The 25,039-nt window shown below is 54.2% G+C and overlaps 1 protein-coding gene across 1 annotated transcript in view; it reads left to right on the top strand.

The window, feature by feature from the left end:
* The window catches only part of CRHR1 (corticotropin releasing hormone receptor 1), a 52,848-nt gene that overhangs the window by 27,121 nt on the left and 688 nt on the right, over positions 1-25,039 (top strand). The window contains 10 exon segments of the mRNA NM_001144110.1: positions 5,449-5,568; positions 11,372-11,457; positions 19,066-19,172; positions 19,983-20,103; positions 20,311-20,464; positions 20,755-20,815; positions 23,763-23,835; positions 24,099-24,184; positions 24,415-24,550; positions 24,739-24,780. Of these exon segments, the coding sequence (NP_001137582.1) occupies positions 5,449-5,568; positions 11,372-11,457; positions 19,066-19,172; positions 19,983-20,103; positions 20,311-20,464; positions 20,755-20,815; positions 23,763-23,835; positions 24,099-24,184; positions 24,415-24,550; positions 24,739-24,780 (986 nt within the window).

Below are 25,039 nucleotides of genomic sequence, written 5' to 3'. Positions count from 1 at the left end.
CCAGGGTCATCCCCTGTCTTTTTTTTTTTTTTTTTTTTTTTTTTGTCTTTTTGCTATTTCTTGGGCCACTCCTGCGGCATATGGAGATTCCCAGGCTAGGGGTCTAATCGGAGCTGTAGCCACCAGTCTACACCAGAGCCACAGCAATGTGGGATCCGAGCCGCGTCTGCAACCTGCACCGCAGCTCACGGCAACGCCGGATCATCAACCCACTGAGCGAGGGCAGGGACCGAACCCGCAACCTCATGGTTCCTAGTCGGATTCGTTAACCACTGCGCCACGATGGGAACTCCATCATCCCCTGTCTTAAGGTCATGAATAATAATAGCAGTTAATGGTACCTCATAGTTACTTAGTGCCTACTATATATATACACATATATATATACATGTAAATATATATGTGTTAGACACTACTCTAAGTCGTGTTAAAAAGTGTTTTTATCATCTTACAGAAGAGGAATCTACAGGTCACAGAGGTCAAGTAACTTGCCCAAGCACACACAGTTCCTAAGCAGTAGTAGCCCCAAGATTTGAATCAAATGGGGCTGATTCTGAACTTTCCCACCACCACGTATGTGGTTGCCTGGAGAGCTGTGGTACCTGGGGCCCACCGTGGTCTCATCTGGGGGTGCAGAGCTACCCCCTGCAGTTTCCCATACCTGTATTGGGTTTACACACAGCCTCTAGTTTTCCTCAGGATTTCCTATGTGCTTGGCACTGTACTAGGTGCCCGGAATGCAAAAATGAAGAGCCTGGAGACCTGCAGGACAGAAGGTTCCCCCGCCACAGGTCCTGATGAATTGCACACCTCCAAAGACATCCTTTTCTTAAAAAAAATCTTATTATAGTTGATTTACGATGTTCTGTCAATTTCTGCTGTACAGCAGAGTGACCCAGTCATATCTATATATACATTCTTTTTCTCATATTATCATCTATCATGTTCTATCACAAGTGATTGGATAGAGTTCCCTGTGCTATTCAGCAGGACCTTATTGCTTATTCATTCTACATGTAACTGTTTGCATCTACTAATCCCAAACTCCCAGTCCATCCCACTCCCTCCCCCTGCCCCTTGGCAACCACAAATCTGCTCTCCAAAAACATCCTTTTATTCGGCCCAGCCAAAGAGGAGACAGCCCAATAACAAGAGAGCTGAGCAAAGAGCTGGACTCTACGTGGCCTCTGCCACCCTCTCCATGCCAGGTGACCCCGCCCAGCCCCTGCCCATTCATCCCAGCAGCACCTTCCTGGCATGGGCAAGCATGTGCATTTCAGAGCCTGCTCTTAGGCCACCTGGCTGCCCCTCTGGGCAGCCTTGGCTGAGTCCCTTTCCTGGGCTTAAACTAAACAGCGGGATGGGCTTCTCAGCCACAGAGCACTGCCAAGCGCCCACCTACTCCGGCTCATTCACAAGCCCCTAATAGGAGACTCAACATTACTGGGGGCGAGAACCAGGTTCCAATTTCCCTTTGAGGTTATCTACCATGGAAAGATCTGCTAAGTACATTTGGACCCTGACCCTGATGGGAAGGGGGCTATATAATCCATTCAGGGGAAGAAACCAGTGCCCAATTGCGCATAAGCTTTAAATAGGCCACCTTCAAATGGTTCTTATTTGATCATTAAAGCAGGCCCCCCAGGACTTTGACTCAGCAGGAGTTTTTCGGAGAAGGTGGGAGCCTTTCATACTGTTCCTCCCTTGCCTCTTCCCTCCGTTCACAGGGATCTGGGGCCGTCTGACCACAGCGCTCCCTTGAACAATTGGAGTGTGGGTCCCCAGGCATCTGTGCTGGGCATGCATGGGGAAGGAGGGAGATGCAGGACTAGTTTTCTGTGTTACAGTAGCCCACTACCACTCACCTCCTCCACTCCCAGAAAAAACTCTGAAAGGATCTAGCTTCTCCATGAGAAAGGGGGTGAGCCACCAAGTGATAGGAATGATAACACCTCAGACACACTGAACACACACCTGCCTCGGGGCCTTCATACCCGCTGTTCCCTCTGCCTAGAACACTCTTCCCCCAGGTATGAATACAGCTCCCTCTCTCACTTTCTTTGGGTCTCTGCTTAAATGTTAGCACCAAATTAAAGTAACACTCCTGTCAGCCTTTTATCTCCATATTCTGCCTGTTTTTTCAGCAGCATCTCTTACTGGTTAGCAGATACATCTGTCTGTCTGTCCGTCTGTCTGTCTAAACACACAACCCATCCCCCAACCCTGCAGACTGATGGTGGGGCATTTATCTCATTCATTACCGAATTCCTAGCTCTTAGGACAGGCACTGTATCCTCAGCTTCTAGAAAGTTTCTCAGGTGCCCAGTCCTGCCCTTCTGTTCTTTTCAGAAGGGGCTCTGGGGAACTTCCAGGGCAGGAGAGAGAGGGAGAGGGAAGGGAGGAAGGATAGATGTTACACTGAACTGAAAGAGCGGGTTAGGCACGTTCCAGGGGCTGCCGCACAGGACGTAGCATTTAATGCTCCCAGTGCCTGCTCAGGAGATGCTGTGAATGATTGAGTGAGTGACTGATGGAACAACCTCCTGCGGAGGTCTATTAAATCACTTGGTATATGTGAAGCGCCTGGCAGGTGCCTGGCACACAGTCGACCCTCAATAAATATTGCTCCTTTCCTCGCTGCCTCCTTGACTGGCCCCCTTCCTTTATGGCACACGATGTGTTATAATAGAAAGAGCTCTCGATTTAGAGTCTAAAACACCTGACTGTGAGTCTTGGTTCTTTCACTCATTGACCGATGACCTTGAGCAAGTCACTTAACTTTCCTGGGCCTCAGTTTCCTCATCTGTAAAAAGGGAATAATGAATCTGTAAATTAAAAAAAAATGGGAGTCCCACATTTGCAGGGTGGATGAGGATCAAACAAGATGCATGAAGAAGGGCTTTGAAAAAGCTGAGCACAGTCAATAGTATTATTCCTCCCTCCCCGAGTGCCTCCGACTTCTCTCTTCCTCCAGGCTCAGCACGATGGGCATGACCCATGGCAGATTAACATCTCCACCTGCTTTCTTCACTCCCCTACCCGCATCACCTCCCTGTGATGCCATTCATGCCATTCACTGTGGCACAGCGCCAAAGCTTGGCCCACCCCAGCTGCCTGGCTGGCCGTCTCCTTGTGCCCATTAAGCCCCAATCCAGATTTCTTTCTCTTTCAATTAAACCACTTGGCCTCAAAGCTTCTGCCTCTTGAGCCCTGATTTGCAGGCACACCCTATGAATCGCTTTGATTAGAAAGAAAAACTAGCATATGCCCAGCACTGCCCTAAATCCAGCAGGGAAAGGATGCCAGTATAACCCAGTGCTGTTTCCTGAGAGACTGGGCACAGGCTAATCTGGGGAGGAGATGTTGGGTGGGTCCCAGCCAGGGCTTGGCAGCTGCTGATGCCCCGCACTGAAGATGCTCATTGGTTCAGGGCTCTCCCTGGCTTATCTGTAGGTTCTAGTGCCAGTCTCAGGTTATTAGCCCCCTCTCATCATGATGGACACTATGGGTCTCCAAAGGACTGGTGCACCAGCCTTGAGCAGGAAAGGGGCTTGGAAAGGCAGAGAAAGAAGGGGCAGCATCAGGAGGGGTGCCAGGACTGCCCTTAGCCCAGCCCCCACCTGTTGGTAACTAAACATCGCCTACCGTCCAGAAGTGTTACTGTGGCTTCAACTCTGCCCTGACACATACACACACACACTCCACTCCACTCCAAAAAGCTCTTAATTAAGGGCAAACATTTGGAAAGGGATTTTGACATCTTCTTTCCAGTCCAGCTGTTTACACCCTTTTTTATGTCACAGATCCCTTTGAGAGTCTAATGAAAGTCATTGCCCTTTTCCCAATTAAATTGCATGTATGGAACAAAATTTTCATTTTGGAGTCTCTATGAATCCTAAAAGTTTTTTTTTTTTTTTTTTTTTGTCTTTTTTGTTGTTGTTGTTGCTATTTCTTGGGCCGCTCTCGCAGCATATGGAGGTCCCAGGCTAGGGGTTGAATCGGAGCCGTAGCCACCGGCCTACGCCAGAGCCACAGCAACGCGGGATCCGAGCCGCGTCTGCAACCTACACCACAGCTCACGGCAACGCCGGACCATTAACCCACTGAGGAAGGGCAGGGACCGAACCTGCAACCTCACGGTTCCTAGTTGGATTCGTTAACCACTGCGCCACGATGGGAACTCCTAAAATTAAGAATTTTTGATCAGGGGAGTTCCTGTCGTGGCTCAGTGGTAACAAATCCAACGAGTATCCAGGAGGATGCAGGTTCAATCCCTGGCCTCGATCAGTGGGTTAAAGATCCAGTGTTGCTGTGAGCTGTGGTGTAGGCCAGCAGCTACAGCTCCAATTTGACCTCTAGCCTGAGAACCTCCATATGCCACAGATGCGGCCCTAAGAAGACAGGAAAAAAAAAAAAAAAAGAATTTCTGATCAGGAGTTCCCATTGTGTCTCAGGTTAAGAATCCAACATAGCGTCCCTGAGGATGCAGGATCAATCCCTGGGCTCACTCAGTGGGTTAAGGATCTAGCGTTGCCTCAAGCTGCGGCATTAGGTTGCAGGTGCAGCTCAGATCCAGTGTTGCTGTGGCTATGGCATTGCTGTGGCTGTGGTGCAGGCCAGCAGCTGCAGCTCTGATTTGACCCCTAGCCTGGGAACTTCCATATGCCACAGGTGTGGCCTTAAAAATAAATAAATAAAAATTTAAAAATAAGAATGTCTGATCAGATCCAATACTTTATTATCAATAAAGACACTAAAGCTCAGAGAGAGCAAGCAACTTGCCTACAGCAACACAGCAAATTAATTGCAGAGTCCAGTCTGAAACCAAGGTTCCAGAGTACTGGTCCAGTGTCCCTTCCCTTTTTCCCTGTAGTTCCCCTCTCCCTCCTCTCCTGAGGATCCAGCATGGACCAGAGCACAAATGTTCAGTAAATGTGGTTATCAGGTGAGCTGGCAGGTGGGCCAACTTCTTTTAGCTGGTTCCTCCCTGCAGGTCCAGAGCAGATGTGGTTTGGTTCTAGAGATGTGTGAGAGGACTGGGTCAGGCATTGGCTGGGTCTCTTCCGAACTGTTCCAGGCTGTGAATTCTGAGAGCTCAAGTCTATACCAAATGAAGGGCCAAGATAAGTGTCCTCAGGCTACAGAGCAGGGGACCTGAAACATGTCCTGTTTTCCTTTAAATGTCATCTAGGACCTCAGCTTTTAAAACTGCCTCCAGCTGCCTCTTCCTCCTCTGCTCTAGAACCCACGTTGGCTCCCTAGTGCCATAGCACCAAATTCAGATTCCTTCCCCTGGCGTCTCCTCTGCAGAAAAGGAGCTCATCTCTGCACTGGGGCCATTGCTCCTATTCTGTCTCCAGTTGGTGTGTGAGTGTGGGCTGGTGGGGAGGGGGCTAGGACACTGGAATGGGGACATTGCTGTGCTTCACCAGCCATCTCTCCCCCCAGGACTGCAGTGCAACGCATCCGTGGACCTCATTGGCACCTGCTGGCCCCAGAGCCCTGCAGGGCAGCTAGTGGTTCGACCCTGCCCCGCCTATTTCTACGGTGTCCGCTACAACACCACAAGTAAGGGAGCTCGTGTGGCTGGCGGTGGGGTGGGGGGGGAGACCATCCACTAAGAGGTGACAGGATGGGCAGAGCTTGGGACTTGTTGGAATTGTGGAAAATAACAATGACAATTACAATAATAAGGAGTTCCCATCGTGGCTCAGCAGTTAGCAAACCCGACTAGCTTCCATGAGGATGCAGGTTCGATCTCTTGCCTCACTCAGTGGGTTAATGATCCAGTGTTGCCGAGTTGTGGTGTAGGTCGCAGACGTGGCTCGGATCCCACATTGCTGTGACTGTGGCGTAGGGCAGCAGCTACAGCTCCAGTTGGACCCCTAATCTGGGAACCTCCATATGCTGCAGGAGTGGCCCTAAAAAAAAACACACACACAAAAAGATCAAAAAAAAAAATGACAAAAATAATAGCAGAACCATTCGTGGGTACAGTGACCATTGACCAAAGGCCGGCTCTGTGCTCTACTGGGCATTCTGCTCATTGCTGCTGATGTTCTCACAACACCCTGGAAGATACTGCATGTAACTATGTTATATAACTAAGGCCTCTGAGGCTCAGAGAGGTTAGGGAACTTGCCCAAGGTCACCAGCTGGTAAGAGGTGAAGCAGAAATTTGTATCCAGGCCCGTCTGACACTTTTCCTCTGCAGTTGCCAGACAGCATCAGTCAGTATGAGCCACGAGGTAGGGCAGGAATCATCAGAGTAGCTCCCAACTTTCCTCAGAGAGGTTTCCAGGCCCACCCAGCACCCCCCGCCCAACAAGGTAAGGGACTCAGAGTTTTAGATGGGCAGGGGGCTCAGCCTTGCATGCAGGTCTACAGGTGGGGTGGGGCTGGGGGAGGACTGACCCAGGCAAGGTTTGTTCAGATATTTGATCCGCATGTAAACACCTCGCTCCCTGATGGCAGCCTCCACCTCCAGGCTTTGCAGCGCCTTGCTATGCCACCTGTCACCCTCAGAATTAATTTGCTCTCCCCTGTCAATGACTCACAGCCCTTGCTTATCAGGAGAGCAACAGCTGCAGGCCAGGGGCCCTGATCTATCTGAAGGGAGGGTGGGGGTCCCTGAGTGGGCCCTTGGGGTCTTGGGGGCCTGATCTCAGTGCTCAGAGGAGTCAGAGGGTGACACAGACACCAGGTGATCGTGTGACCTTTGGCACATTTTTTCCCCTTCTATGGCCCTCTGGCCCCTCCTCTGAGGATGGAGAGGGCTGGATGACATGACGCCTTAAGACCTTGTCCTGGAATGTCTCTTGTGGCTCAGTGGGTTAAGAACCTGTCTAGTATCCATGAGGATGTGTGTTTGATCCCTGGCCTCACTCAGTGGATTAAGGATCCGGTGTTGTCATGGCTGTGGTGTAGGCTGGCAGCTGCAGCTCCAATTGGACCCCTAGCCTGGAAACTTCGATATGTTGCAAGTACAGCCCTAAAAAGCAGAAAAAAAAAAGAAAGAAAGAAAGAAAAAAGGAAAGAAAAGAAATAAAGATTGGGAGAGGTGTGCGGGGAGAATGCAAGTAGGAGGAATGGCAGGTGGACCTAGAAGAAAGTTAGGGCTGTACATCCTGCCAGCCTCCAGTTTAGTTGGGCCCATTTCAGTAAGAAATGGAGACAGGAGTTCCCGTCGTGGCGCAGTGGTTAACGAATCCGACTAGGAACCATGAGGTTGCGGGTTCGGTCCCTGCCCTTGCTCAGTGGGTTAAGGATCCGGCGTTGCCGTGAGCTGTGGTGTAGGTTGCAGACGCGGCTCGGATCCCGAGTTGCTGTGGCTCTGGTGTAGGCCGGTGGCTACAGCTGCGATTGGACCCCTAGCCTGGGAACCTCCATATGCCGCAGGAGCGGCCCAAGAAATAGCAAAAAGACAAAACAAACAAACAAACAAAAAAAAAAAAAACCAAAACAAACAAAAAAAAGAAATGGAGACAGAAAGGCTAAAAACTGCCCAAGGTCACAAAGCTTGGAGGCAGCACTGGCACTGGGGCCCCAGAGCCCTGATGCTGCTCTTCTCACATAGCTGTGAGCCCTGCCCTGGAGCTCCCTGGAGAGAGGCCGCATTAAGGCTGGTGCAGGGTGGGAGTGGGGGCTGCTTCCAGGAGGAGCCCCCAACCCCCTCGTGACAGCTCCAGGTCTCGTCAGTTCCACCTCCAAAGTGATTCTTGTGTGTGACCCAACCTGCCCTCCACCCCCATTGCCACTGCCCCAGTCTAAGTTCCCCAGTCTCTAAATCCAGTTTCTCATGTGACCTGTCACACCCTTGCCTGGAGTCAGGCCTTCTGGGGCTCCCCACTGCCTCCATGGTCAAGCCCACACTCTGTGGCTACAGTTTGACCTACCTTTGCAGCTGGCCCTGGCCACTCCCCACAAACTCCCCTCACTCTCATCCCCAAGGGCAACTTGACATGCACCAAATAAAACTTTAGTGCCTGGGCACCGTCTACTTGATAGGTCAGGTCTGCCGCAAGTGGAAGCCAGAAGTCCTGGGTTCTAGTCCCAACTCCATCTATAACTGGTTCAGGGACCCTCTGCACTGTCCCTCCCCTGCCCTCAGTTCCTCCATTTGCAGGATGGGTGGAAGGTTTGGGTGAGGTACTCCCTTGCTCCTCCCCCCTGTGATCCTAGGAGAGCAGCTGGAGGAGGTGATGGTCCCTTGATGGGGGCAGGGCTGGAAGACTGGCCTTTCCAGGTGCCCCCAGCACCAGAATGATGCGGAACGCCTGAGTAATCAGTAGCGACCAGGAAGCCAGAGTTGCACCTAATCATTAGCACTAATTAATTCATTTACTGATGAGACATTGCCAGGACTTCTAGGCCTTCTCCTCAGCACCCTCCCTCCTGCTGCATCTGATCTTCAAAGGGATGGGAAGCATTTCCAAAAATATCCACTTTCCCGTGATTCTCCGGGAGGACTGCTCAGCTCAGCAATTAAAGACAAGGAGGTCGAATCCTCCCCGGCAACGACTCCCTGCTTCTTGGGCCTGTTTTCTTGCAGGATCACCTCCCCACTTCCCACCAAGACCTGCTCCCTCTGGGTGACTGGCCTGGGGTCGGCTCCAGGCTCCTGGCCCGCCTGTGGGATGCAAAAGGGGGGGCTTGAGCCAAAGGGATGCCTCCCACCAGGACCCCCTATGATAGCGACAGATGACGTGTTTTGAATCTTATATAAGGTTAGTTAAATACCTCTCCAAGACAATAATAATAAAAATAACAGTTCACACCACATGACAGTAGTGTTCCAAGCACACCGTACATGTCAGCCCCTCAACCACTGAGGTAGAAGCCCTTGTTAAGATCATTCCTATCAGAGTTCCTATCGTGGCTCAGTGGAAACGAACCCAATTAGTATCCATGAGAATGTGGGTTTAACCCCTGGCCTCGCTCAGTGGGTTAAGGATCTGGCGTTGCCATGAGCTGTGGTGTAGGTCACAGACTCAGCTTGGATCCTGCATTGCTGGGCTGTGGTGTAGGCTGGCAGCTGCAGCTCCAATTTGACCCCTAACCTGGGAATTTCCATATGCTGCAGGTGTGGCCCTTAAAAAAAAAAAAAAAAAAAAAATTCCTATCTTGCAGATAAGGAAACTGAGAGGTGGTGGGACTTATCCAAGGGCTGGTGCCCAGGATTTGAACCCAGGCTGTCAGGGTAGCCAGCTCTTAATACTGCAGGGTGCTTCCTGTCTTAAGGCAACATCCCTGACTGCTGTCCTCTTGCCCCCTCCAGCCAGGTCTCTGACCCCAGGTCCTTTTCTCTGCAGACGTTTTGGAGCAGCCTCCAGTTCCGGGGCCCTCCTGTCCAGGGCAGACACACTGGATTCCTCTGTTTCCTTGCCTCCCCGCAGACCTCCCTGAAACCCAAGCCTCTGAGCCCTCAGCCCTCTAGTAGCTTATCCCTCATTTAGCAATTAGGAGGGAATCAGCAACTCTGCCCAAGGGCTCAGCTCTGTGGAGACTCAGGTCCACTGGCAGAGAAGCTGAGCAGAGCTTTAAAAATCCATTTAGCTTCATTTTCTCACTGGTGTGCTGTGGCGGGAGCAGCCTCTCAGCAGAAAGGCCAGGGAGCAGGGTTAGAGAGGAGGCCCACCCGCTAATGCCCACCCCATCCTCTCCCTCTTGCCCCGTGCTGCCGGCAGAGAGGCAGGTCCCAGATTTGATTGCGCCTTGGGGATCAGTGGGTCCAGCCCTTTCTCCTAGAAATGAGAAGAGAAGGAGTTCCCTTTGTGGTTCAGTGGTTAATGAACCCGACTAGGATCCATGAGGATGCATGTTCGATCCCTGGCCTTGCTCAACGGGTTAAGGATCCAACGTTGCCATGAGCTGTGGTGTAGGTTGCAGATGTGGCTTGGATCTCAAATTGCTGTGGCTGTGGTGTAGGCCAGCCAGCTTTGATTTGACCCCTAGCCTGGGAACTTCCATACACCGTGGGTGTGGCCCTAAAAAGCAAAAAAAAAAAAAAAAAAAAAAAAAAAAGAGGGTCCTGAGAGGCCAGCTGGCTTAGGTTCTTCTCACAGCACAGCAGCATTGAGCCAGCCCAGGGTTCCCCGTTCTGTCTTCCTCACGGTGCTTTTGCTCACGGTGCTCTGCCCCTGCCAGGCTCCAGGCTCAGGGACTAGGACTCAAGTATCTTCCCCAACGCTCTGCAGCTTTGCAGCGGGGGTGGGATGTGGTGTGAGGCCTGCAGCAGGGGAGGGGCTCTGGTAGGAATGGCTTAAGGCTCATTTCTCATCCAGCCAGTGCTGCCTGGAGTCAGGGCCAGAATTACCTCAAGGAAATGTATTTAGAGCCATCAATGTGGGAAAGAGGTAGAGGGTGGGACAGGGTGACCTCCGCCAGCAAAGGGGAAAAGACTTAAGAATTGAATCTCCCTCCATCCCTTCCCTACTGAGTTTCAGGGCCCTGTGCCCCAGGGTGGGAGTGGGTACAGGCAGGAAGGAGAGTGAGAGGCGCCCTCCGTGTGTCCCAGAGCCTTGAAGCTAGGCCTCAGTTCAGACCACAGGAACTCCCAATCTCCAAAGAAAGGTGACTTTCTTAGGCTTCTGACCTGATGGCTGCCTGGACCCCTCCACCTCCCCAGGCCACTCTCCTGTCTTTTTTCCCAAGTGCCATGTGCCGGTTGGAGCGGCTCCTTGCTACAAGCGGCCCACTCCCGAGACCTCCCCCAGTGCACCTCCCATCTCCTGCCACCTGTCATTTTCTGTCCCAAGAGACTTCCACCCTGGAAGCTCCCACCACAGGACCCTCCAACATAAAGCCTGCTGCAGGGAAATGCCACCCCGGGGACATTCCCTAACTCCTGCCCTGTGAGCCCCACCCGCTGTGAAATGCTGCCATGAGAGTCCCACTGTATGAAAGCTGTCCTTGCCTTGTGCCACGCGAGCTTTCACCACACACCACATCATGCCCAGCCTCGTGGGTGAGAACTGACTCATCAGAACTCACCATTCTTTTCCGCTGCCACGTGAACCCCCAAAATGGGAGCTTTCTCAGAAGGGCACCCACTGTGTCATCTGCCCCCCATACGAGCTTTCGAGGAAACAGCCCGGTTAGCTGGTCAGGCCCATGCCCCTGGGCCAGTCCCGTGAGCCTGGGTGGGCAGAACCAAGGCCTAAGAGGCAGTGGGGTCGCCACCACAATCCTACTGGGGGCCAGTGGGCAGAAAGGGGCAGGAAGAAAGATGGAACTCCTCTCCCCAGCTTCACCCAGGACCCCCCCCAGCAAGCAGCTAGCCTAGATGGACAGACCAACGGACGGACAGATACTCAGGCTGCTCTTCAGGAGAGGAGCCACGGGTCACTCTAACTCTCTCTTCTTTTCCCAGACAACGGCTACCGGGAGTGCCTGGCCAATGGCACCTGGGCCGCCCGTGTGAACTACTCCGAGTGCCATGAGATCCTCAGCGAGGAGGTGAGGCTCCAAGCCAGGCTCCCCCTTTGAAGGCTGGGCCTGGGCCCCCCGCCCCCGCGCAGCTTTGTGCCTGCTGCTGGCTAGCTGTGCGGCGGGGGGAGGAGGGGGCAGAGGCTGATCTGCAGGGAGAAACTGACTGGGGAGCTGGGAATAGGCCAGCCTGTGAGTGGGCTTCCTTGGGGGAGTCAGACAAGAGGGCAGCTCCCTCCCTCCCTTCCTCTCTTCCTCGCCCCTTCCTTCCTCCCTACCTTCCTTCTTCCTTCCTTCCACTCACTCACTCACTGGGACGGGTTCTCCTCCGTTTTCAACCCCACCCCCCTGTGTGGCACATCCAGGTGCAGCCAGGGTCCTGCATCAGAATCAGGGATGGAGGTGGGGAGCAATGAATTTGGAAAAAGCCCTTGAAGAGCCTTTTAAATATTTAAATGTTTTGGAGAAGATGATGCTTACACATAATACAAAATTCAAAAGGTACAAATGGAAGAACAGAGAAAAGTTTTCCTCGCAGCCCTGTCCCAGCCACCAGGTTCCCCCCACCAAAGGCAACCATTTTGCCAGTTTGTTAAATGTTCTTCCAGAGACAGTTTCTGCATAGGGAGGCTGTTACATATGTGTGTGTGTGTATATATACACTTTTGTTTTTCACCCAAATGTTGCATATTATACACATTGCTTGGCAGTTGCTTTTTTCATATGATCATCCATCTTGGCTATTCTGTATCAGTACATACAGATCATCTACATTCTTTTTTTACATTTTCATAAAATCACATTATACCAATGTTCCATACTTATTTAACCGATCTTTATTCTCAGTCTTTGGTTATTACAAACAGTGCTGCAGTGAATAATCTTTTAAGGGTGACATTTGGCAGATGCATGAGTAATCTTGTCCTGGTCTTGCTGCGTCCCCCTCCCCTTGCCCCTCTCCCTGCATCCCCACCCACCCCTTCAGTGGAGACTGAGGAAGGTGGGGGTCCTGGAGCTGGGGGAGGAGTGAGCCCAAAGTAAAGGGCAGATGGAAAGATGCCCCAAGTTATCCAAGGGCCTCAGGATGCTGGGGTGTGGAAGAGAGGGGCTGGCTGAGGCAGTTCCAAGAATTCCAGGGCCTAAAAGCTCTAACTTGGGAGGGACCTTGGAGACCCTCTGTCCCACCTTGATCTGCCTGGTAATAAGAATCATCCCAGGAGTTCCCATCGTGGCACAGCGGTTAACGAATCCGACTAGGAACCATGAGGTTGCGGGTTCGATCCCTGCCCCTGCTCAGTGGGTTAAGGATCTGGCGTTGCCATGAGCTGCGGTGTAGGTTGCAGACGCGACTCGGATCCCGCGTTGCTGTGGCTCTGGCGTAGGCCGGCGGCTACAGCTCCAATTAGACCCCTAGCCTGGGAACCTCCATATGCCATGGGAGTGGCCCAAAAAAATAGCAAAAAGACAAAAAAAAAAAAAAAAAAAGAATCATCCCAGACACTCATTCAATACAGGGGTACACACAACATCCGATAAGTCAAACTCTCCAAGGCCTGGAAATCTGTATTTTTAACAATGTGGGTTGGCGGTGGGGTAAGGGGGTTTGACGGGGGGAAAATGAGAAACTCTGATCTAGTGCAACCCATTCACTTTACAGAGGGGGAGGCTGAAGTCCAGAAAGGAGGGGGGGTGATCCCACAAGGCTGCCTGGCCAGAGCGAGTCGGAGCCTGGAACTTGGGCCATGGGAGTCAGGCTCCCTTTGCCCACCACCAGGTACTCAGTGTGAAGTGAGGTTGGTGGTGGGAAAACACCTTTCTCCGCCTAGGGCTCCACCCCGGACCTCCCATCACTGAGATATGGGGGCTCTGCTCTCCTTCCAGAAGCTAGGAAGATAGGGCAATGCTTAGTTAGCCTAAAAGAATAACACGTGCTTTAAAGCGCTGCTTTGGAGATGAAAGAGTGACTTGGGATGCAGAGAGAGAGGCTTCCTGGCACCTAAGGTCACACAGGCCAGGCCACATGGCGCATCCTAGGCAGGGGTGGGTTGGCTTGGCTCCCGACAACCTGGCCTGAGCAAAGATAGCCATCACCCCCCTCCCCCCAGTTGATAAGCACCGTACAGCTAGCCAGCACAGGAAGTTCAGGGCTGGGGTGAGGGCATCCATCTGGACTGCGGGAGGAAAGTAAGGTTCCCAGTTGGGAAACAGGCCAGAAGGGATTGGCTTGGGTGGGGGTGAGACAAAAAGACCACTCAGCAGAGTGGGGATCTCCTTACCTGGCCCACAGTAGAGGAGGTGGGAGGTCAGATCCATGCTGTCAGTGACTCTTAAGATTGCAGGACCGAAGTTCCTGTCCTGGCTTAGCAGAAACAAATCTGACTAGTATCCATGGGGATGCAGGTTCGATCCCTGGCCTCGCTCAGTGGGATGTGGTACAGGTCGCAGATACAATCTGGCATGGCTGTGGCTGTGGCGTTGGCTGGTGGCAAAAAAAAAAAAAAAAAAGACTGCAGTACCTGCCCAGAGAGGGATGGTATGAAGGAAGCAGGACTGAGGCAGGAAGTCTGCAGCCTCTTCGTCGCACCCCACCCTGTGCTTTGATCGTCCTGCTGGGTCTGCAGAGCCTGAGGCTGATGATGCATCTCCAACAGGGGGGTCAGGTCGCCAGCCTCCTGCATGAGGACAGAGCCTTCTTCCCCATCCCAGAGGAGCAGGTGTCTGTTCCTTTCTTGGACATTGGCAAAGCTGGAGACACCACAGGGGCTCTCGGCCTCCCTCCCTGCATTGGAGCCTGCCGAGTGTCAGAGGGCATTCAAGGTCCACTAAATCTAACCTGCTCTAATTTAAGCCACTTCCTTCTCACAGGCTGTTGGGAGACCCTCAGCAGCCCCCATTCGCCAAAACACTCATCAAAGATTCAGGGGCAAAGGTCAGCTGCCCTAAGCCTTCCCTTCTGTCTGCCCTGCAGCTCCTACCCCTTTGCCTGGGCTGGGGTCTCTCCCTCCACCTCCCCAACCCCCTCCCCCGCCCAGGGTTTAGGGTAAGAAGGAGGATTAGGGGCACCAGCTTCTCATCAGGCCCCTCTTTGGCAGTATAACAGGAACAGCACTTGCTTTGAAGGCAGAAGCTTTGTGGTTTGGATTCGGGTTCCAACACCTGTGCTGTGTGACCCGGGGCAGGTAACAGCCTCACTGAGTCTCAGTTTCCTAGTCTGTAAAATGTACAATCTCTGCCTCCTGGTGGAGGGAGGGTAGTGGCCGCCTGCATCTTGGCCTGTAGAGGGCGCTCCATCCACCCGCCACCCCTCTGCTGCTGGCCACCAGAGGTCAGGGAGAGGTTGTACTGTTCACCTGGCAGGGTGGGGGTGTCACTGATGAGACCACAGGTGACAGGGGGACCCCCTTCGTCTGGTCGCAGTGCCTCACCCCCACCCGGCCTGCCCCGCCCACCCTTTCCCGGGCAGCTGGCCCCTTTGCCTAGCACTTTGGGTAATCAATTAATTTAATTAGTAAAAATGCCAGCCCCCAGCCGTGCCAGACCCCTCCTCACTCACAAGACTCCCTGTCCCCTCCTGGAGCTACTGTGAAGAGGAGGAAGAAAGTTGCCAATTAATCGAGCAGCCGGTTTCTCAGCTCTGGGCCCGGGCTCAGCCCTAATTAAGCACCAGCGCCCCAGGGAATTGCAGATAATGGATTCGCAGGATGGCTGCCTGTGAAATGGGACTTGTGAGGATGCCCAGAGGCCAGGCCAGGGAGGAGACCTGCCCATAGCCATCACCACCAGGGGATGAGCCCCCAGTTAGGAGCTTCATGCATGGTCCAGCCCCTTTGCCGAGCCCCCATCACCCCTGCACTGGCCCCACTCCCACATCAACACCCTTCCCACACTACCTGGCTCCCTCCACTGCAGTGACAACCCCACTGCCCCAGAAACTGCCCCCCACCCCACCTCTGCCTCCCAGGACACTTGCACACACTCTGCTCCCTTCCCCCATACTCTGCTGAGCACAGGGAGCCCTGGCCTCAGGGACATCCTGGGAGAGCACACCTTGATGGGACATGAAAGGGATTCAGGGTGTAGACCTGAGCCGGGGCTCACTGCTCGCAGAGGGTGTTGGTTGGACCAGGGCTTCTGAAATGCTTAGGAATCATCTGGACTTCTTGATAAAATAGAGATCCTCATTCAGTGGGTCTGGGGTGGGGCTTGAGATTGCGCATTTCTTTTTTTTTTTTTTTTCTTTTTTTTTTTTTTTTTGTCTTTTGAGGGCAGCACCTGTGGCACATGGAGATTCCCAGGGTAGGGGTCTAATCAGAGCTGCAGCTGCCGGCCTACTCCAGAGCCACAGCAGCGCCAGTTCCGAGCTGCGTCTGCACCCTACACCACAGCTCATGGCAACACTGGATCCTTAACCCACTGAGCAAGGCCAGGGATCGAACCTGCAACCTCATGGTTCCTAGTCGGATTTGTTTCTGCTGCGCCATGATGGGGACTCCGTGTGCATTTCTTAAGATTCCCGCGTGCTCCTAGCTGATGTCCATGCTAGCGTGGGGACCACACTTTGAGGAGCAAGGAGCTGGAGCGCCCACGCGGGGGGTGAGGTAGTTCAGGAGACCCAGGTGGAGAGGAAGAGCCACAAAATGGGGGGTGGGGGGTGGGAGAGAGAGTGGAGCAGGGAGCCTGGGAGGGGTGGTGGGGACCAGGCAGGGAGAACTCCCCACGCCATCCTGAAAGGGCATCGGGACAGATCTGACACGGCCACCACTTGGAACAAGGTGTGTCTTGCAGAAAATCTGGTCAGAATTATTTCTTGGATTCTGGTCTGGCCTCTGCCCAGCACCACACCGTGCCACCCTCCTCAAGGCACCTGCCCATCTCAGGTCTGCAAATGGGACAGAGGGCTGGTCAGGTCCCCAGGGGCTGGCCGTGTCCATCTGTCCTTCAGGCATCCCAGAGGTTTCTGCAGTTAATGGTGGCTTTCTCTCAGAAGGACACTGACTGACTCAGGGTGTTATTCAGTGTCTCGAGATGTTGCCGGCTGTTCTCCTGGGTGTCATGGAAGACCTCTCAGGGTATCACTGACCATCTCAAATGGTGTCCCTGGCCATCTCTGGGGGTGACACTGCCACCTCTCCCAGTCCTCTGGGGTGCTCTCTGCACTGTAACCCCCGGCAGGCTTGCTGTTTCTCAGATTGCATCAGACTGATAAGGCAGATGAGAAGCAGGTCTCTGACCCAGCCTGGGCACTCCAGCTGGAGGGGTCAGGCAGAGGTGGCCCCTGATTCTCCACTTTCAGCCTTAGTGGAGAAAATCCCTCAAGAACCCCCAAGCTCCCTGTAGAAGCTCCCTGAGGATTCTGGGCCCAGGACAAAGAGAGCACCTCTGTTAAGTCCCTGCTTATCCCCCAAGAAATGAATGTGGGGAGAGAGGAGGGAGGGTCTTTAAGGCCAAGCAGACCTGGATTCTGAATGCTGGCTGGGTGACTTGGGCCGTTGATGCAATCTCTTCAACTGGAAAAACGGGGACAGAAGGACAGTCTCAGAGGGCCCTTGTGAGAAAGAAAGGCAGTGACATCTGTCAAGCTCCTGGCTCAGTGCCCAGCATACAGTTGGTACTTAATAAATGACTCATCCCACCTCAAACCAGAGGATCCTAGCACAGCTGGGGGTTGGGGGGGCAGCAGGTCTCCCTGGATCCTGTTCCTTCTGCCCTGCCCCCAGCCTGTGCAGGGAGCTGGGGCATCACACATTCTGGGCTCCGCAGACACTGCCGTTCGTTACCCAGGGGCTTCGCAGCTTGGATTTGTGGAAAATTTAATAAAAGGAAATTAAATATCAGCTCCAGAAAGGCTGGATGTATGCATATCTGCTGGACTCTCTGGATCTGGCATCTTTGGCCAGGGGCTCAAAGATCCCCCCACCCTGATTTATAGGACACAGCGGATACTCTGCCCCCCGCCCCCCAACGCCCGCCTCTCTCCCGACTGCCTCCATTTACACCTTGCTGGGTCTCAGCCCTTCAGAGCCTGAGCTGCTAATGTGATTTTGTCATGTTCCTGAAAGCCTCTTCCAGGAAAACCCACCCCTAGAAGAGCTGCCTGGGCCTTTGGGGACCTTAGGGATTCTTCGGTGAGGACACCCCTTCAGAAGGGGTGTGCCAGGGGCTGGAGGCAGGGAGCACCTCGCCCCTTCTCAGATGCCTGGTGGTTGTCCCGCCATGGAAGTACATCCCTTGTCCTCGGGTGGGTGAATCTGGGCCTCAGTTTCCTCATCTGAAAGATGGGTGGAGCTGGACTAGATCCTTTGGGACCAGCTCCGATGTCCCCAGATTTTGTAATTCTGACAGGAGGGTCCACAGAGAGCCAGGAGCTCTGGTGGGTCTGAAAGGGTGAACAGGTCTGTGAGCTGGGCTTGTTCTCAGCCAGTTTCTGTGCCCTGTCATGCCCAGGCCCCACCCCAGAACCTGGAAAGGGTAAGGGAGGGAGGGGTTCACAGAGACACGCCCCCCCACCGCACCCCTCCGCCCCGGAAACCAGCTGCTTTCCAGCATCCGTTTTTCCCTTCCCACCCACCCTGTTGGCGGGTCACACCTTGCAGCATACTCTGGTTCTCTAGCTCCTGTTGCTGTCTCGGGACAGGAGTCTGTGAGAGCTGGGCACTGGGGACCACCAGTTTCCTGCCTCAGCATCTTCCACCCTGCACATGAAGGTGAGAGGTGGTTTGAAGTTGAGTGATAATGATCTTGAATGAGTCCTCGTACTTCTGGGCCTGTTTTTCTGCAAAACAAGGTGCAAATCCCCTACCAGCTCTTTCCCTGGTGTTGCCTTGAGGGTTTGAGCAGACAGCAGGTATGAAAATACTCTGTAAACGTGAAGGCTTCAACACTCGAGCGAACATTGATTGGAAAGGGGGGACCGTAGCGTTTCCCAGCTTCCATCAGCATGTGAAAGGAATTAAGTCATAACATTGGGGACTTCGTTTTAGTCTTGAGAGAGGACCCCATTGACTTGGCGCAGACCCCTTGGGCCAGAGGTAGAACCTGGGAAGCCAGTTATGGAGCCTAGAGAGTTTTTGGGGTTTGGGTTTTGTTTGTTTTTTTTTTAATGGTTTCTAATGATTCTGTGGATGTTGATCCATAGCACCTGCCCTTCCCTCTCCTCACTGGTAGGGACAGCCTTCGACCGCAGCAGGAAGGATTTAGGGGTGATCAAGAAGATCGAGGCTCAACACAGAGATGGGAGGAGAAGTCCTAGAGGGTTGTGTCTGCCCTACAAGGGCCACCTGGTGTCCAGACCGAATGGAAATGTAGTTGTGAGAGCCTGTCTGTGAGCCGTGCCGGCACGTTTGTGCCTGCGGAGGGAGGAAGCCTGTGTGATGTGCTAAGTCAAGTTGACTGATACTTGTCTAACCGTGCAGAGCAGTGCGCAGAGCGTGGGATTCAGGAGCAGACAGACACAGTCTCAAACTGGACTGCCCTGCTCTAGGGCAATGCCTGACGCTTAGTAGGGGCTCAGGAGGGGGGAGCTCTTGGTGTTGTTGCCCACACTGTTGGGGGCACTTGTGGGGGGCTGACCTCACTGTCGAGTGGGCATAGGGCTGTAACCATGCGGAAGCCTCACGCCTGCCCTCTCTCCTGCCTCAGAAGAAGAGCAAGGTGCACTACCATGTGGCTGTCATCATCAACTACCTGGGCCACTGTGTCTCCCTGGTGGCCCTCCTGGTGGCCTTTGTCCTCTTTCTGCGGCTCAGGTGAGGAGCCCTGTCCCTGCTCCCTGTCCCCCATCCCACCTCCCAGAGCCTTGAGCAGGGGTGAGAAGAGGCAGGAGGCAGTTCTAAGCAGGGGGCTGCCAGGAAGGGAGTCCCCAGCCTAGAGCTGCCCCCTCACCCCAGTGGGAGGAGGTGACAGATATAGGTGTCCCAGGTCCTTTGGAACCTCTGGCAGGGCTGCTTCTGTACCCCTGCCCAGTGATTGCAGCAGAGAGGTGGACAGCCAAAGCCTAGGCTGGCCTTGTGTCACCCACACCCATGCCAGGCTGCCCCCATTTGGGAGACCAGGAAGGTGGAGCCCCCTTTGGGTTGGAACCTGCCTGGGACTGGCATGACTGCCAGGGATGCAGGTGGCAGCACCAGACGGGTCAGTGCCGGGAGTGGGGGGGTGGGAGCAGGGCCTGAGCACCAGGGCCGAGAGCTGGGAGGGAGGCCTCTCTCCGGAGGCCTTTCATGTTTTCTGACCCTCAAGCCTGGAGCTACAGGGAGAGAGGGGAGCTCAGGGGAGAGGGGCCATCCCTGGTCAGCAAGCAGCCCCTAGTCCCCATGGCATTGGCTGTGTGGCAGGCTCTGCCCTGGAGCTTAGGTCTGGATCCGCCACAGTTGGGAAGGGACCAGTGGGGCAGCAGGAGCGCCTCTGCTGCCACCTCCCAGTGGAACTTGGCAGGCAACGCTGCTCTGAGCCTCTGTTTCCCTGTCCATACACCTGGGCTGGAGCGAGCTGGTGGCCTCGCTCTCTCCTTCGCTTTCCTCCCCTTCCTCCTGTCACCCACCCTCCCTCGCTGCCCCCAGGAGCATCCGGTGCCTGAGGAACATCATCCACTGGAACCTCATCTCAGCCTTCATCCTGCGCAACGCCACGTGGTTCGTGGTCCAGCTCACCATGAGCCCCGAAGTCCACCAGAGCAACGTGGTGTGTCCAGGAGGGACGGGCCCAGGGGCAGAGGGAGGGTCTGGGTGGGGCTGTCCTGGAGGAGGAGGGGCCAGAGCCAGGCCTTGGAGCCCACAGAACAGGATTCCAAGGGGCAGGGGGTCCCCCAGGCCAGGTGGGCTGCTGCTGCCCCCCTACTCTGTGCCCCACTCCTGGCTCATCGTCACCTCTGATGGGGGTGGGTGGCAGGGCTGGTGCAGGTTGGTGACAGCCGCCTACAACTATTTCCATGTGACCAACTTCTTCTGGATGTTCGGCGAGGGCTGCTACCTGCACACGGCCATCGTGCTCACGTATTCCACAGACCGGCTGCGCAAGTGGATGTTTATCTGCATTGGCTGGGGTGAGCAGGCCACCCCCTGCCCCGGCCAGCCATCCTCTTCTTGCCCAGACTCAGGCCAGCCAGCTGGGGGCCTGAGACCCAAGCCAGGTTAGGGTGGTGGGGTGTGCACACAGCCCTCTGCCATTACTTGAGGGTGGGGATGGCGGGAACATTAGAAGGAGCCGTATTGGGTGAGTACTGGGGGGGAGGGGGCCTGCCGCCTCTGGGCACTGGGCTGCCCTGGGGTCCTCCAGGCTCTGCATCCCCCAGACCCCACCGATGGGTCCTGTGACAGCCGGTCTCTCCCCCAGGTGTGCCTTTCCCCATCATCGTGGCCTGGGCCATTGGGAAGCTGTACTATGACAATGAGAAGTAAGTTACTTCTTGGAGTTCCCATTGTGGCTCAGCTGGTTAAGGACCCAACGTAGTGCCCATGAGGATGTGGGTTCAATCCCTGGCCTTGCTCAGTGGGTTAAGTATCTGGCATTGCTGCGAGCTGCAGTGTAGGTTGCAGGCGCCACTCAGATCCTGCATTGCTGTGGCTGTGGTGTAGGTCAGCAGCTGCAGCTCCGATTCTACCCCTAGTCTGGGAACTTCCATATGATGCAGGTGCGGCCCTAAAAAGAAAAAAAAAATTTCCTGCCTTCTCTGCACTGCTCTGGGGGACCCCTGACTCCCAAGGAGGCCCCCAGCCCAGCTCTGCCTGACACTCCCCAGGGGGCGTCAGCCATGTCACCTTCCCTGTCAGGGCCCCAGTTTCCTCATCCATATAGGAGGGTGCTGGGAGTCAGACTCAATCTGAGGCTCCCTAGCAGTGCTCTGCCTGAGGTGGGGCTGGACAGGCAGGTCCAGGCTCTCTTTATCTGTCTCACAACAAGCAGAACAGCCTAAAGGCTACTGGCAATCTTTGGAGCCAGACCACCCAGTTTCCGAATCATGGCTCCACTGTTCAGTAGCTTTATTACCTTGGGCTGCTTACTACAGTGTGCCTCAGTTTCCTCATCTGTAAAATGGGCATCCTTGTAGTAGTGCCTCCTTCAAAGGGTTGTTATGGGGATGACATAAGTTAATATCAAGACAGAATAGGGAGTTCCCATCGTGGCTCAGTAGAAACGAAACTGACTAGTATCCCTGAGGACATGGGTTCAATCCCTGGCCTCGCTCAGTGGGTTAAGGATCTGGTGTTGATTTGAGCTGTGGTGTAGGCTGGCAGCTGTAGCTGCAATTCGACGCCTAGCCTGGGAACTTCCATATGCCGAGAGTGGGGCCCTAAAAAGCCAAACAAACATCAAAAAAACTTAGAATAGAGTCTGGCACATAGTAAATGCCATAAAAATGTTTTCTGATAATGTTTAACAGAAGATTCCGTGGATTTAACAGAAATGAATCTGGACAATCTCAGAGACTCCTTCTAGCTCTAAAGTCCAGACAGACCTTTTAAATGGAAGCAGATGTTTCCAATCACCCCTGAAAACGGATGAGGTAGTTCTCAGCTTTGGTTCATGTTAGAATCATTCAGGAAGCTTTAAAAATACCAATGCCCAGGCTTGACCTCCGGGGAGATGGATGTCATTGGTCTAGAGTATGACCTGGGCACCAGGATATTTTAAACCTGCCCAGGTGATTCTAATGCAAAGCCAAGATTAAGAAGCAGAGGCAGAAAAAGTTGGTGGAGGAGGTGCCAGCACATTCTTTGCCAGAGTGTTCTCAGGAAGGAGCTGACAGGACTGTGGCCTGGATCCCAGAGCACCCAGGATTGTAAATCCCAGTCGAGGGAGACTGTGCTTGTAGGTGTGCATGTGAGTACAGAGGCAGAGGCAGAGGGGAGGAACACGTTTCGAAAAACTGCCCAGGGAGTTCCCGTCATGGCTCAGTGGTTAACGAGCCTGACTAGGAGCCATGAGGTTGCGGGTTCGATCCCTGACCTCGTTCAGTGGGTTAAGAATCCGGCATTGCCATGAGCTGTGGTGTAGGTCACGGACGCGGCTCAGATCCTGCGTTGCTGTGGCTCCGGCGTAGGCCTGTGTCTACAGCTCCGATTAGACCCCTAGCCTGGGAACCTCCATATGCCGCAGGTGCAGCCTAGAAAAGACCAAAAAAAAAAAAAAAAAAAAAAAAAAGCTGCCCAGGAGTTCCCATTTTGGCTCAGCAATAGAAAACATGACTAGTATCCCTGAGGATGTGGGTTCAATCCTTGGACTTGTTTAGTGTGTTAAGGATCCGGCCTTACGGTGAGCTGAGGTGTAGGTCGCAGACGTGGCTTGGATCTGGCGTTGCTGTGGCTGTGGCTGTGGCATAGGCTGGCAGCTGTAGCTCTGATTGGACCCGTAGCCTGGGAACCTCTATATGTTGTGAGTGCAGCCCTAAAAAGACCAAAAACAAAAAAAGCAAAAAAACAAAAAACAAACCCAAACACCTGCCCAGTGTTTGTCTGGAAAGATACCACCAGAGCTCTGAGGAAAGTCAGTCTGATCGCCTCTGGAGTGCCACCTTGTGGTGAAATGGTGACACTGCAGCAGAAGGGATCCAGGTGTGAGTCCTGAGAAGGAACCTGCAGGTCTGAGGGCCAAGGACTGGACCTGGCCCCAGGACAGCCTGTGTTTGGTCAGCACAGTTTTTTTGGAAAACTTGAATTTATTGCCAACCTTGAAAAAGTCAATAGGTTTCACATAAAATTTTCAGTTTCTTGTTTATGGAAGCATCATGAGATCTAGGTACTGCAGATTTGCGTCCTAGCTGCTCAACAGTCTCTGCTCCACAGTCTCTGCTCAAGGCCATAGGACTTCCTATGTGCCCCATCCCAACCCACTCCCCAGACCTCTTTAGATCTCGCTGGAAGGAAACTCAAGAAAACACAAGGCAAGTCTGCTTCTCCCGACAGGTGAAACCTGTAGAATCTCTGCCTCCAGGTTGTTCAGGCTGCAATTAAAGACATTCAGGGATTGTTAGCTAGAGCTGTCACTGCATGACAGGTGGAGGGGAAGGTACCACTTGTGGGCATGCGCCAGAGCCACTGTGGGCCAAGGGGAGCTGTGTGTGTCGAGCCCATGCCTATTCTATTCAGTGGGTTTTTTCCACAGTTCCCCTTGGGCCACTGGGCCTGCTTCTGCCTTTACATCTCTAAGGATGCTGTCCATTCTGCAGATGGAATGACTGAGGCAACGTGGTGGGATCTTGACCAGTTCTACCAGGGTTGGAATTGGGGCACCCAGATCCTGGCTTTTGGCTCCAGTCCTGCCCTGGCCCAGCACTGCTCCTCCCACGTGACACTCAAATGGACCCAGATGACCCTCCTCCTCCTCCCTCTGTGGCTTTCTAGGTGCTGGTTTGGCAAAAGGCCTGGGGTATACACTGACTACATCTACCAGGGCCCCATGATATTGGTCCTGCTGGTAAGAGCCTGGGTAGGGGGGCAGGAGAGAGGGGCTCAGTGGGGACGGGCAAGCGGTGCTTTCTGTGGACAGAAAGGATCCCTCTCCCAGAGGTGAAGGTTGTGGGGCCAGGAATGTGCATGGGCTCACGAAGGCAGTGGGGAGCAGCAGGGGGACAGAGGCCAGACCTGAGATAGCTGAGTCCCTGACCTGTCCCCACCCACCCCGCCACTGTCCTGCACACATCCATGCCCATGCCACCGCACTGCGTGCTCAAATTACAGATCAACTTTATCTTCCTTTTCAACATCGTCCGCATCCTCATGACCAAACTCCGGGCATCCACCACTTCTGAGACCATTCAGTACAGGTAAGCAGTGCTGCCTTTCCCACCGAGGGGGCTTCAGAGACCCCACCTCTGACCCAGGGTCCCTGCCACCAGATCTGAGAGTCCTTCCTGAAACCCCAGCTCCCTGTCTCAGACGGGGGTGGGGGTCTGCTGCAGCCCTCCCCCGGACCCGGTCCTCTTCACCAGGCCGAGGCCCCAGCCCCCTCTGGGGGTGGGCTGTGACTCAGCCTCCCCACCTCCCCCCATCTCAGGAAGGCTGTCAAGGCCACCCTGGTGCTGCTCCCCCTCCTGGGCATCACGTACATGCTGTTCTTCGTGAACCCCGGGGAAGACGAGGTCTCCCGGGTCGTCTTCATCTACTTCAACTCCTTCCTGGAATCCTTCCAGGTACAGCTGCCCGCCCCCTCCCGCCCTGGCTATGGCCCTGGCCAACCCCCGCACCTCCTGGGGTGGGGATTCTCCGGGCAGGGGTCTGGAGGGGCAGGAGGCCGGGGACAGAAAGGGGGGCAGCCCTTGAGGCTGGGTGGGGCCGCACCTGCCCCGGTCCCTTGACCCGTCCTCTCCCTCCACCCCAGGGTTTCTTCGTGTCCGTGTTCTACTGTTTCCTCAACAGCGAGGTAAGGACCTGGGGCCCGGGCTCAGGACAGCAGGAGGCCTGCTGGGACCCGAGATTGCCCGCAGCCTCCTCCTGCCCTCCACATGCCGGCTCTCTCCTCCCTGCTCCCAGGTCCCTAAGGGGATGCTGCTGGGAGCCCGGGAGAGTCCCTGCCACCCGCCCACACAGCTCCTGCAGTGGCCAGCCTGCTTCTTTGCTCTCGTAGGCAGTGGGTGAGGGGAGCCTGAAGCTGGGGCTCCAGTCTTGTCAATGGGTCTGTG

The sequence above is a fragment of the Sus scrofa genome, chromosome 12 (assembly GCF_054392235.1).
Source record: "Sus scrofa isolate SSC_HxYL_T2T_F1_AM1 chromosome 12, Sscrofa_HxYL_maternal_Yorkshire_Landrace_v2.0, whole genome shotgun sequence".
Classification (NCBI taxonomy): Eukaryota; Metazoa; Chordata; class Mammalia; order Artiodactyla; family Suidae; genus Sus; species Sus scrofa.
The sequence above is the reverse complement of the archived record's forward strand: the minus strand, read 5'-3'. Positions and strand labels throughout refer to the sequence as shown.